This window comes from Penicillium cosmopolitanum, assembly GCF_028827165.1.
Source record: "Penicillium cosmopolitanum strain IBT 29677 chromosome Unknown utg000003l:1.0-3747932.0:1.0-3751027.0, whole genome shotgun sequence".
In the NCBI taxonomy this organism is placed as follows: domain Eukaryota; kingdom Fungi; phylum Ascomycota; class Eurotiomycetes; order Eurotiales; family Aspergillaceae; genus Penicillium; species Penicillium cosmopolitanum.
The window spans coordinates 24860-37441 of NW_026622673.1; the positions used below are offsets into that span (position 1 = coordinate 24860).

General features: G+C 45.9%; 3 protein-coding genes across 3 annotated transcripts; 2 read left to right on the plus strand and 1 right to left on the minus strand.

Annotated features, from left to right (window-relative positions):
- Window positions 1-102: 102 nt before the first annotated feature.
- N7509_000242 (FAD-binding oxidoreductase) lies at window positions 103-1024 on the plus strand (the record flags this gene model as incomplete). Its single annotated transcript, XM_056624889.1, has 3 exons — window positions 103-240; window positions 294-771; window positions 792-1024. 3 exons carry the CDS (start codon window positions 103-105, stop codon window positions 1022-1024), a joined length of 849 nt encoding a protein of 282 aa, XP_056493471.1.
- An 11-nt stretch (window positions 1025-1035) lies between these two features.
- On the plus strand, window positions 1036-1718 carry N7509_000243 (uncharacterized protein; the record flags this gene model as incomplete). Its single annotated transcript, XM_056624890.1, is given in 2 exon segments — window positions 1036-1540; window positions 1558-1718. The coding sequence occupies 2 exon segments, from the start codon at window positions 1036-1038 to the stop codon at window positions 1716-1718; spliced, it is 666 nt and encodes a 221-aa protein (XP_056493472.1).
- A 3842-nt stretch (window positions 1719-5560) lies between these two features.
- N7509_000244 (BTB domain transcription factor) lies at window positions 5561-6723 on the minus strand (the record flags this gene model as incomplete). The annotated part of the gene is made up of 2 exons (XM_056624891.1): window positions 5561-5801; window positions 5867-6723. 2 exons carry the CDS (start codon window positions 6721-6723, stop codon window positions 5561-5563), a joined length of 1098 nt encoding a protein of 365 aa, XP_056493473.1.
- Between the last annotated feature and the right edge of the window lie 5859 nt (window positions 6724-12582).

Sequence of the window (12582 nt, forward strand, 5' to 3'; positions counted from 1 at the left end):
CCACTCACGTCATTCCGAAATCATCTGATATACCTCACTCCCGCGCAACGAGACTAACAAGCAGTTCGGTCTACCATAATTAAATGCAGATCAATCTTCGTTATGCCCTTCTTACCATTATCTACTATCCTGAGGTTAAGAAAGGAACTGGAAGGAACGGCCGCCGAAATCTTGACGTGGGGAAGTGACGGATACGGTGACGGCATTAAACAATGGAGTGATTCTTGTGATGAACAAGTTGTGAGTTGTCGTTACCAAAATGATACTGAAATGCAATCACTGATACTTTTTAGGGTGCCGTAGTTCGGGTCACATCCGCCGGCGAAGCAGCTGCAGTCGTCCGCTTTGCCGCATGCCATCAAATTCCCTTCGCAGTCAGAGGCGGGGGCTACTCCACCAGCGGAGCCTCCACGACCCGTGGAGGTATCGTCTTGGACCTTTTCTATCTACGAAGGGTCCACGTGGATCCGGTATCGCAAGTACTTACTGCCCAAGGCGGGGCTCTGTGGGAGGATATCGACGTTGCAGCAGCCCAGCACAGGCTAGCAGTTGTCGGAAGTACACTGAACCACATTGGGGCAGCAGGAGCAACATTGGGAGGAGGTTATGGATGGTTGACTGGCCAGTATGGCCTGGCGATTGACAATTTGCTCTCGGCGAAGATGATCCTTGCTGATGGCAGCGTGGTCACCGCTTCAGAAGAGCAACATTCGGACCTCTTTTGGGCTATTAGAGGTGCCGGTCAGAGTTTTGGAGTGGCTATTGAGATGAGTTTCCAAGCCCATCAACAGAACCACCCTGTATTTGCTGGGACTCTTCTTTCTCGGCGGACAAACTACCCAGGATTGTTGATTTTGTGAACCAATTTGAGACTCTCACCGATGGTATGCAGGGCTTCTGGTTTGGGTTCACCTCGTCGCTCTCAATGGGCGAGCGCTCCATCTTGGTGGTTGTCTTCTATAATGGGAATCAAACTGATGCAGAACAATTCTTTTCCCGGTGCTTTCACTGGACCCGATGGTGAACGAGACACAAATGCTTCCTTACGATAGTCTGAACGGAATGTTGAACGCGATGGATACAATGTCGCGCCGCAGAAGCCTTGAGGGATTTGATATTACGTTTCCTGTCGATGAAATAGTGGGTCCTCGGAAAAGCTTGCGAGGATCAAATATCACTCTCCCTCTAGATCCTAATTTTGTCGTATCGATATACCACGAGTTCGACGGCATCTTGAGGGATTTTCCGCTGGCCAGGGACAGCGTATTACTTTTTGAGCTTCTGCCAAATACACAGGTCGCCAAGATTCATAACGATGCCACCGCGTTTGCCAGTCGTGGTCCTTATTATAATGTCAGTTCTCTATTTAGATGGCACGACTCTCATCTGGACAAGAAAATACACTCGCTGCAGACGGATCTGATGAGCCGGATTGGAACACGGGCAGGAATCCGAGTCCGCCCCGATTATAACATAACCAGGCACGGAACAGGAGTATATGCGAACTATGCGGGTATTTTGACGCATCTGGCACAAAAAAGTATCTCAACTAACAAGATCGCAGGAATGATTTGCCCAATGAGGAAATTTTTGGACATAACCTCGCACGACTTAGGGGGCTGAAGAAGAAGTATGATCCTGATAATATATTCAGAAAGTGGCACAACATTAAAGCGCTCTATCGACACTCCAGGATAGCCTCTGAACAGTATGGATAGCATATGGAACATCAAACCGATATGTAAATTACAGTGGGCTTTAGTTAAAGCAGGTATGTGATGCTGGTGTTTATTGGTTCAGGCGTTGAAAGCCAAAACTACCCTTTGTTTCTTTGACCCTGTGTATAATCGGCTCTACGCCAGAATTGAGAGTATGAACAGGGTCGTCCTATGTCATATCGAGTTCTCTGCAGGAAAAGCTGTTCTTTACTATCAGAATGGGTGAATTGCAGCATCTCTCGAAACGGAAAGGTTTAGTAAAAAAAGTCTCCGCCATCTTGGTTGAGAATAATTTTTCTTTTTGGTGTGTCACGTCTGTCTTGACACCAGGAAGATCCATCAGTGTCTCTTGCCTCCGAGATTAAATGCCTATCATGTTTTGAGTCCAAGATCCTAGTTCAGCCCTGCCCAATTGAAGTTGCTCATCGGAGGTTCTCTCTCCTTATAGAGAAGCCACAACCGAACCCATTATATACTCGTTATCCTAAAAGATGTATTTCGCCTACACGGACGGTTGGTATCTGCTGTTATATGTTACCCACAAGTAAACAATAGGCACCGTGATATTAACACTTAAGTACCCTCTGTTATGTCAGCGCAAACCAGCATATTAGACTATACAACACACATAAGCCCGTGAGACATCTAATCGACTGTAGTGACATCCACGGCAGATGGTAGAAACACGAGTGCCTAGGAATTAAAACCAGCAACCATCTGTCGAATAGGAGATATTAAAACACTTCTGACAGCCCCTCGTGGTGCAACTTCCTGTTTCTCCGGTTGGTTCGTTTCTGCTCGCTGTAAGACGTCGAACAGTTCAGCAATGCGGAGGAACAGGTGTGACTGTATCAGACGCTGGTTCATGGGTCGTAAGCTCTCATAAGTTCGGCTGTGCCTCAAGATAAGACGGTCTTGTCGTTTCGATCGGTAGCTGAGATGACAATGTTAACTTATGAGGCTCAAAACGACGGGAGTTTTGCCCTACTTTCCCTTGTACGCGGACTTGGACTGATAAACTGGCCGCCTGCGAAGTTACGGCTCACTTTATAAGATAGAAACATCAACATTAATCCGTGGTTTTCTGATTTCGAAGCTCGGAAAGACACCAGATCCCATCCCAAGGGAAAAAGGATCACCCAATGGAGGCCCAGAAATCCAAGCCATAAGGAGGCTATCCATTGAGGGTGTTCGAATGCTGAGACGCAGACAGTGGTATGTGCTCATTGAGGCGTTGGTCTTGCACTAGGCAGGCACATCGACGCATGACTTGATGCACAAAATCCACTGGGACAAAGGGCCGAGGTAGACAATTTGTATCCACAGGCGACTCATCTTCGATGCCACCAGTAGTCGTGTGGAAGCTATAGACAGCATGCAATCTTGCTCGCTTCGCATTCGACTCGAGTGATAGGAATATGAGGGTGTTCTCCTGTTGTGCGATCCGAGTCAGCAAAGATTGATCCAGTTGGATGAGGTGTTGTACCTTACCTGTACATGAAGAATCCCGCGAGTGTACGCTTGAGACAGATGATCAATTAGGATTGTGATCATACCAGCTTACCAACTATATCTCTTCCAATTCTCTTCGGCAATCTGGGCACCATTCATGCCACGTTGCATCAAGATTCGTCGCACTCTTCGGTTGTTGCTTCGAGGAAGCTGTGCTGGATGCACCACCTTGGTCTAATCTGACTCTGCGGAATAGTTTATAGTTTACTCGCCACAAGAGTTTTCGCGGTTCGTGATGGGTTGCTGCTATAACGGCAGGAGAAGTCGATAGTGTTAGTGCTGTGGCACAGACTCAGCACAAATCATCGGACCTGATGCAGCAGCAGGCGCGATATTCCACTCACTTTATTGTGGAGAACGAACTTCTCGAGCTTATGCGTCCTGTTGTTGGCCCGCGGCCTTGGGTTGCAATATTTAATATAGGACATACTGCATAGGCCTCTTTCAATCGACAGGGCCAGAAATATTGTGTAAGTCGGTTTTGCGCGGAGCACTGACGGCGCCGCTGGTTCTACTATCTCTGGTGCGCTGTCAACGGTTTCCTGCCCGTCATTAGCTTGTAGACCGGAGAGGTATTCCATGACTCACAACACACGGGAAAGGGCTCCGTGGCTTTACGCTGTGTATATTGGACGAAATGCACGGATCTGATTGTTTCGTATAGTTTTTGTAGTTAGTCTAGTTTCGGATAGGGTCGCGCTGAGATCCACCTACCTATGTGAAAAGTCGCCCTTTTGCATCTGGGATAGATCCAGGGGCGGGACAATAGATGAGCCCAGTCGGTTGCTACGGCGGAGAGAGATGTTCGCAAAGAACATACGCTAACCAAGCTTTTTTCTCTTTGATCGGCTGTTATGGGTAGCAGTGGTATAGGGTGGTAATCACATCCTCACGGGTCCTGATTCAGGTCCCCGATGTATCTATTGATGTCAGTGCAAATTCCAGTAGGAGTCCAAGAGAAGAACTTATCAGGTACAGCAAACGCACGGCTTGCTCTCTGCGTAGCCAAATGATAGAATTGTAGAGCAAATTGCCGGGGTAGAGGACGTACTTATTGACTTCTCGGATCATCCTATCACGTACGTGCTCTGCTAGGTAGCAAACGTTGGACACGGTGCCTATCCTAAATGAGGCCTGTTGAAGTATTTGCACCGACATACTTTTAGATGCCCACCGAGAGACGTGTTAAAATTGTGCTGAGAATGAGTGAAGTTGAAACGGTTAAGAAACGTGTTGGCACACTGTCAAACCTACGGTGTTCTATATTGAGACACTGGGAGCTATTCAATCTTTGATTCCTGTTTTGATAATCTCAAGCGTGAATGACCCAACGTTGAATCACCAAAGAGCGTTTACTTCTTTATCCCTGAGAATCATTAAGTTTTTTTTTTTTTTTTTTTTTTTTTTTTTTGCTAGCCTTGCTTGATGTTGGGCTGTCTGAACTGTGTGTGGTCTGCCTGTTCAGACTGTGGAAAACGTCAGGTCGCGGGCGCGGGTACTCAACCCGTCAACCCGTTGAAGCTTGGCTTTTGTCGTTGGCTCCGTCAAATTTTGAACTTGTGACCATCGTTGAGAGATATGGGGTCTTGCTTTCACTTCTCTTTCAATTATTTTGACTTCTAAAACCTTTTAATTGTGGAATTACTGAGGCTTTCAACGAAAATGGAAAAAGTATTGTGATTAAACATGTATCTTCTGAAGGAGTTCACAGTGACCCACGGCATACGAGACACACTAACGATCAACACCGAGAGGCTTGATCACTGTCATCATCAAATAGACTACCAACAGCCCACTGAAAGATACCATTCAGTATACGACTGCTTCAATTGACCGTTAAGGTGATCGTAAAACTGCATACTGAAGTGGGGGATATGTGAGACGTCAAATAGCGGTGTGATATAAGATAGGACATACGCGATGTATTTAGTGCTGGCATTCGCAGAGAAAGCAATTCAGACACCTCTCTCTTCAAAATAACCTCTAGGTGTTCTCTCTCCATTACCTACTACCCCCAGTGGCTGTTCCTGGTTCGCAGACAGGACTGGTCGGGGCCATCGGCCCCTATTTCAGTACCTAATTTGAGGATTGTCAGCAATATCCAGGAAGATTATTTTCCATAACCTTAAAACTTGGATCCACCGTTTGAGTTGAGTAAATCGAAGATATTGATTGAATGATAGCGGACAAATGAGACTATCAGTAAGCCCACGCCGTAGAAATTCTCGGGACGTGAAGGACCTGGAGCCCCAAGTCTCCATAAACTGGATCAACTCCTAGACGAAGCAGACCTTAGTCATTCGGTAATTCAGAGTTGCTCAATAACATTGTTAATGGTCACGAAGATTCAATGAATGGTTACCTCGGAAATCCTTTTCTCTCTCGTCATTCCTGCGCGCCATTTCCTCCAATTCTTGATCCGCTCTCATCCTATCCTCACGTCGCCCTTCAGGTACAACGGAAAAGGCTTCTTTACGAGACCGGCCGATTAGGAGAATTTGGGCATTGGGATAATCGATGAGCTCAGGTTTCAAAGGCACCCAGCGATAGAAACCAAATATTTCTCCAAAGCTGCATGTATGGTCAGGTAAATAGAACGGGAATAGCAGATGGCGCTCTCATAAACCAACACCCACCTTTCAGGACAGTCCGGGCCCTTAGGAAGACTAACGTATGAGGGACTTGACAGTTTCGGATTTTTGGACTGCACAACCCAACTCCCTTGCGCATGGAGACCAAAGTCTTCCTGGACTGGACCAAGCGTTTTAGGATTTGTAAGAATATATGAAAGATGGGAATTCCGCTGCGTCGAGGTGATGGTGTAGACGCCTTTTGCAAACAGCGTCGCGTCCGGTGTGGTTCTTGTACCGTAGGTCTTGGTATTATACTCTTCTCCAGCAATCAAAGTCTTCTCAAGCTCTTCCAGGGTTATCCCAGCCCTCTCAACGAAGCCCATTTCCTTTATCCTGCCTGATGTTGGAAAGACTTTCTTGGGGACCACAAGTAGTCGAAATTCGGTGCCGAACTCCGTTGAGCCGTCGCTTTGAATCGAAGCTGCTTCCGAGGGTGTTGGACGGAGAACAATGAAACTTCTCGCAACATCATTTATGCCACAAGGCCCGAGGACATCAACCCGGGATCGGTAGAAGAAGTAAATTAGGCCCCCCTCAAGGGTTTTGAATGACTTGATATCTTCTCTTCCTTGGTATTTGAGACCCTCTGTTACAGGGATCCTAGCCCTGAGACTTTTGTTTTCGTGTTCTTCCGGAGAGAGCAAGGCCTCTTCGAGTTTAAATGTAGGCTCAGAAGCCTCCTCGTCTTTCTCTTCAAGGTGATTGCTCACGTGTTGGTGAATCATCTTCTGTGAGGATTTCTTGGCTTTCTTCGGTCCAGAGCTTCCCAAGGTCAATCTCTCTCGTTTGGTGCTAGACTCTTGCTCGCTCTTGATATTGGATTTGCCCAGACCAGTGTGATCAAGTCTCCTATTAGCCATCGTCACGATGGAATTTTTGTGAAAAGTTTCCTCTTCCAAGCAATGTCTCTTGGTTAAAACAAATGCGTAAAAAGACCTTTCTGAGTAGAAAATATATCAAGGGGCCAGAGGCTTTGGTCTGGTCTCCAATATAATCCCTGTAGGAGAAGATAAATATTTAGGGAAACAGGCCTAGTGTAGCCGGCTTTGATGAGATGGATTGGAGTTGACGGAGTCAAAGCTCTCTGTTTGGGGATTTATACATTTCATATAATGGCTATTTGTATTCAAAAAACGGTAACGGTAGACCTGGATGTGTCCATGACATTGTCCTAGAGATATCTCCTGGGAGTACCATTGTGGGTAATTACTCTCATCCCTGGATCCTGCGGATATGGCGGAGATAATGGTAGGAAAGTCAGAGCACTACTCCAATGAACAAACTTAAGTTGAGAATATTTTGAAATTACATAGGGCAGATTTGGTGACAATTCCTTTCCTTGTGGAGCAGTAGCTTCACGCGTAAAACTTTGTCCGGTAACTTTGCCACCCACCATGCATCACCTGCAAGGGCTAGGCCGTTCTAGACCCGTAGCTCCCTACCGGACCCCATTATGCATTGGGAATCGGCATGAGTCATTGGCTCTTTACATAATTTATCGTGCCCGGTAGTTTCGTCTGTCATTGCTCGGTTAGAAGCGGTTGCTTGTCTATACCTTGGCAAAAGAATTATATGTGATAATATGTGGGAAGTGTTGATTGCCGTAGGCAAGTCTTGGATTTAGATGTGGGAGAATCATGATCACATTCTAGAAACGTGAAATAACATTGCATAAAACGCATTCGTAGGCATCTCATATAATACAAAATAGTACTATCAGACCGGTATCTCTACGCAGCAGTGTGGTTAACTTGATCTGGAGCATTTAGTTGACATAGAGTATCGGTATGACTGAACTCTGAACCCTATGACCTGAAAGCGTGCTTTTTTAGATCACCTCAAGCTTTGTACCTCAAAACTAGTTTGGCAATTTGCCGTCGCGACCGAAGAACCACTGATCATGACGCTCTGTGGGGGACCTGTAACATGTGGGCGGAAACAGACAGTCGAATATTGGAGAAATGTCGTTTTAGATGTCAAACGTGCGCAGGCTGCGATAAACTTGGATAATTCGGCATGGTACGAATGCAACATGGGGGCAGCATCTCGCTACTGTAGATATTTGAAGGCGACTGCGAGATCAGTTTTTAGCTAATCCTCTTTTCGAAATAACCTCCATTACTTCTGTCTAAAGTATAATTTATCCTTCTTGTGGGCACTGTTATATCCAGACTTCTTGTGAGCGGCCTTGGCGGATATTGAGACATCGTTGGCATCTGAGGGGCCCGGTACTGAGATATTAACTTAATCTATGTGTTTCAAATTCCTAGATTCTGCAAATCATTGCTGCAAGCACTTGGCAGCGGGCTTTTCAAACGCTTGGACTTGATTTGAGTCTCAATAGCTTGAGAGATGCCCGAATATCGCTTAACCTGATGTACTGCTTAAACATTACACGTTCTGGTGATACTGTCTGTCGCATGAGACCCCCTTACACGCGATTACGAGGAACCCGCGAGCAATCAAGCCTGACGCGTTATCTCAGGGGCCTATATTAAACTGATCAGCTGGCCAGAACCGAAATTTAGTTTTCCAGTGGTGTTAAATGGTGATTGATGCTTATGATTTGAAGTGGCATGATGTGCGGGGTAATTGGCAATTCAGCACTGGTCGCTAAAAGTTTCGGAAGGACGAACCCTTTTTTCAACTTTCAGTGGCGACTTTCAATGCAGCGACGCTTCTAGCGCGCTTTTTCCAGCCGGATCCGACTGAACGTCATGATTGCAGGTTGAGACAACCGCGTTTTCATTAAAAAAGCGGAAAACACCCCACATGACAAGAGTTGGACTGGGCAGTACTTCTCTTGGGAAACTATTGTCAGGATAAGGAATTGATGTACTGGCTAGTACTGAACATGTCCCAAAATTAAATAGAAAAAACTCAATCGAGCATATAGGAAGTCATAACCTAAGGAGACTGTAGCCATCATTAGTAGAACAATTACGCCACCCATAGCTCATGTTATTGTTCTCGGTGATTTATAAGATCCGTATACCTCGATGGGGATCTGGACGGCTATGTGATACTTTCAGTGCGATAACTGCGTTCAGGAACCTGCCTTGCTTGTCACTACGAGTGTTCTGCGGGGCTTTTATGCTGCATGCCAAGAGAAAGGAACTCAGCTAGTCCATGTCAAGTTTGCAAATGATTGGCTGGAAAGAATCACAAAAAGCATAGCTCACCGATCAGTGGGTAGTGGGGCCGGGCGTTCGTAGTGATAACACTAAGCCCCACCCAATGCGGTTACGGCAAACTTAAAACGGGGCAATCCGGTCAGCAAAGCTACCAGGAGTCTGTCATTTGTGGAAGGCACTTCCGCAGTCTCTGGTGACTCTGAAGTGGGCTCTGTTCATTTCAAAAACCGGATACGCCAAATCTCAAACTACTGCTGGTTGGTCCATGTGTGGATCTCCAGGGGCATAGCAGGTTCCAGGCTTTCTTAACCTGGGTAGCCTTCTCTTTGCTCCCCGCATATTTGTACATTTTTCATTGCATAGATATACGATCCAGACCAAAGAGTTTCTCTTCGCCATGCCTGGATTTAGCCATTCCAAGCCCCTTCGTCTTTTTGAGTCCGAGTTCATGCGAGGAGGTGTAATATTATGCAACTCGCATTTGACATCACATACTATGTCTCTTCATATACATGACGGTTCATCACGTAGTATATGTATAAAAGGAGAAAGAGGCCGGTCATGCTATATGGGTCCTGTTCGTTCTCTTATCACTTAACGGTCCTGATGAGCAAATTAAGGGGCCGGAAATCACAGATATTACTGCCAATGTTCCATGCAAGGCTCAATAACTTGTACTTTGCTTTCTAGAGGAGCCTACATGTTTTATTTTATTCTTTTATTTCTTGAGCAACTTTCAGGTGGAGACCAGAACGGCAAAAACAATGCCATGGTGTAGTGAACATTCAGGCTGCTTTTCTGGAAACGAAACAAACATGGTGTTCACACTGGAGCCACCCACCACAATCCAACAGGGTGATACTTTCTCTGTTTGTGTGAGTGTGGTTCTGGGTAGTTCATATGATCTTACTGAGACACAAAAGCAAGCATTTGCTGTGAACATATCTCTCGTTGACGAAGACAATCCATGTCCCAGAGATGGACTGAGAGGTAGCTTGACGTCTTGTCTACAGTTTCATCCAGGCTATCCTTCACACGGTTTTGCTGTATTCAATTATATTAGCATCCACCGAATAGGTCTGCACCGTCTCCAAGTTGTACTGGGAGCTCTCTCGCCTACTGGAATGATGATCGAGGCACGTGTGGTGTCTAAAGTTTTCCATTCCAGTTTGGGAACATAAATCCATGCAAATACGGCAGGCCAGGTTCCTTTACCGCCTCGGCTTTGTGCCCGAATTCTGGTATCTGGCACTTCCTCGGCCGATAAAGCCCACACCCTGCATCAGCTCTTGCTAGTACTAAGCTACCTATTCGTCACTGCAATGATTCCTGAGAGTGCAGGTGCCTTAGGGGCCATCATCTACCGCAGAGTCCAGGACTGGGAAAAAAGCTTCTTCCTGCAATATAGTCTGTCGCAGTCCCGGTCCACTGATATCCGCGACGCTTTGACCGATCGCAGGGCTTTGCATGAAATGTCATGTGAATACTTGGAAATTCAGATCATATATACTCTGTTCTTCCTCGGGAAATATGCATCGCAAGAGTCTAGCCTTCTTCGGACATGCTTTAGACAGCCTTGGTTCCCCTGCGGATTGTTTGAGGTAGGAGCCAGCATAGCTCTCCTCTGCTACGCTTTCATGGGCATTGGTGCTAGTCACATACGGGGCTACGAGTCGAAGAAGAACTGGTTACGTGACGGGTTAATGTTCTCTACCGTGCTGGTACAATTAAGAAGGTCCCCGATATTCTCCTCCGACCTCTCAATGGGATAGCTGCAGGCAGTCTTGCTGGACCTTCAAAAGGCATTCCAGAACGAAGAAGTCCGGGTTGCTTCAGTGAAGCCCCAAAGGATAAATGTCAGCAACAGCGCAGAGATGGGAATTATTACACACAGGCATTCCATCATAAGGCCCCTCCTTCTTCCAACAATCTCTCTGGTCGATTTGAGGATCGAGCTTTCCGCCAGCTGTACCATTTATCAATTGGCCACTACCTCTGCAAATGTGCTTTACAACAAGCATCTGATCCAAGATCTAGAAGAGGATTTCAAATGAATCCCTGAAGTTATGCGATCAAAGCCTGATCGTGTCGTGGTCTCAGAAATGTTTCATGTTAAAGCGTGGCAGGAACTTTCTCGGGATGAGAATCCAGAAGAATTTCATATGAATGCCTTTTATGTTGCTCTTGGACCTATGGCAAAATATGTTCTAAGGAGGTGGATCAAATATACTGACTTGATGGTCAGGGACAAGTAGCAAATCCAATCTTTTAATCCGACCAGGAGGAACAATTGGAAGATGTTCGACCGTACCATGGGATATAATAACGGATTAATGCTTTACCGTGCTCAGAGTAATTGTGCAAAAGTAAATATTGTAAGCTGGGTGAGCATTGCTCATCCCACGGCTATAATGAACCCTATCTAACCTGGCAAAGACCCCGAAAAGCTGTTCTTTGGCAGACTGAAAACCTGTTTCCACAATTACAAATGTTTCGAATTCAAGCCTGTCAACTGGGCTTGAGAAAGGCCCGAATTCGGTCATGGATAGCATCGGGTTCTGTACAGGTGATAACTCGTTAGAGCATCAACGGCATAGTTTTGGACAAATGGTGACTGGATGGTCTAAACTTACAGTCCCTCGCCACCACATTTCAGAATTTTATTTGGAAAAATTGCGGCCATTCACGCATGGCTTCCTTTGGGGGTTTCTTCTCTCCATTTAGTTACCTCAATTCTAATTGTCTTAATTTTCTTTTATAAAAGTGCGCTCTCCTTATACAGACCTTTGAACCGCCAGTCTTCCCTTACACAGCCTAAGTGAATTACTCTTCTGGCCGCTTCTGGTACTAATAATTACAAGGAAATGGATCATGATGGCAGGCTATCGTATAGATACTCAAAGCTGACTTGAATCTCTTCCGCAAAAGACCCATTGTTATGTAGTGCATCATTTCTGGCGATTGCGAACGAGAAAGCTAATCCTCAACAAGACAAGCCCCACCTTGCGGAATAACACTCCTCGCAAGTGTTCGTGAACAGGTTTCCTGTCCTTCATTCAAAAACTGAGGAGCTTGTCTGGAAATGGGAGCAGTCAAACCTCTGTGGCCAGAGCATCAATACTACCTTACATTCCACTATCATGCCACAGGATCATCCTTCTAACCGGTCTGACATGGCAGGCAACTTCGCCACTCTTGAGAATGGAAAGCTCAGTACACAGCTTCCAGCACATTTGATGAATCTGAAACCGGAGGATTATCAGGTCGGAGTTCTCCATACAGGAAATTTGACGGATATGAAGATTATTCTCCTTGGCTTGCCAGAATGGAAAAGACCTTCCAAACTCCGGGGAAAGCATGCTTCGCTTTGAAAATTACCTGGCCGGGAAAAGCTTTCCACTTTTCTATAATTGGTCAACCGAATATTGGATCTTAGATTTGGTTGTCATTGATCCAAGGCCAACCGATGAAATCGAGATGATCAATATGGGGAAACGGACAGCAAATTGTCACGACTCGAGGTACCTTTGTGTTTGCCTTCCATCGACCACTATGGGACCCCTTTTTAACATGCTTGTGTCATCA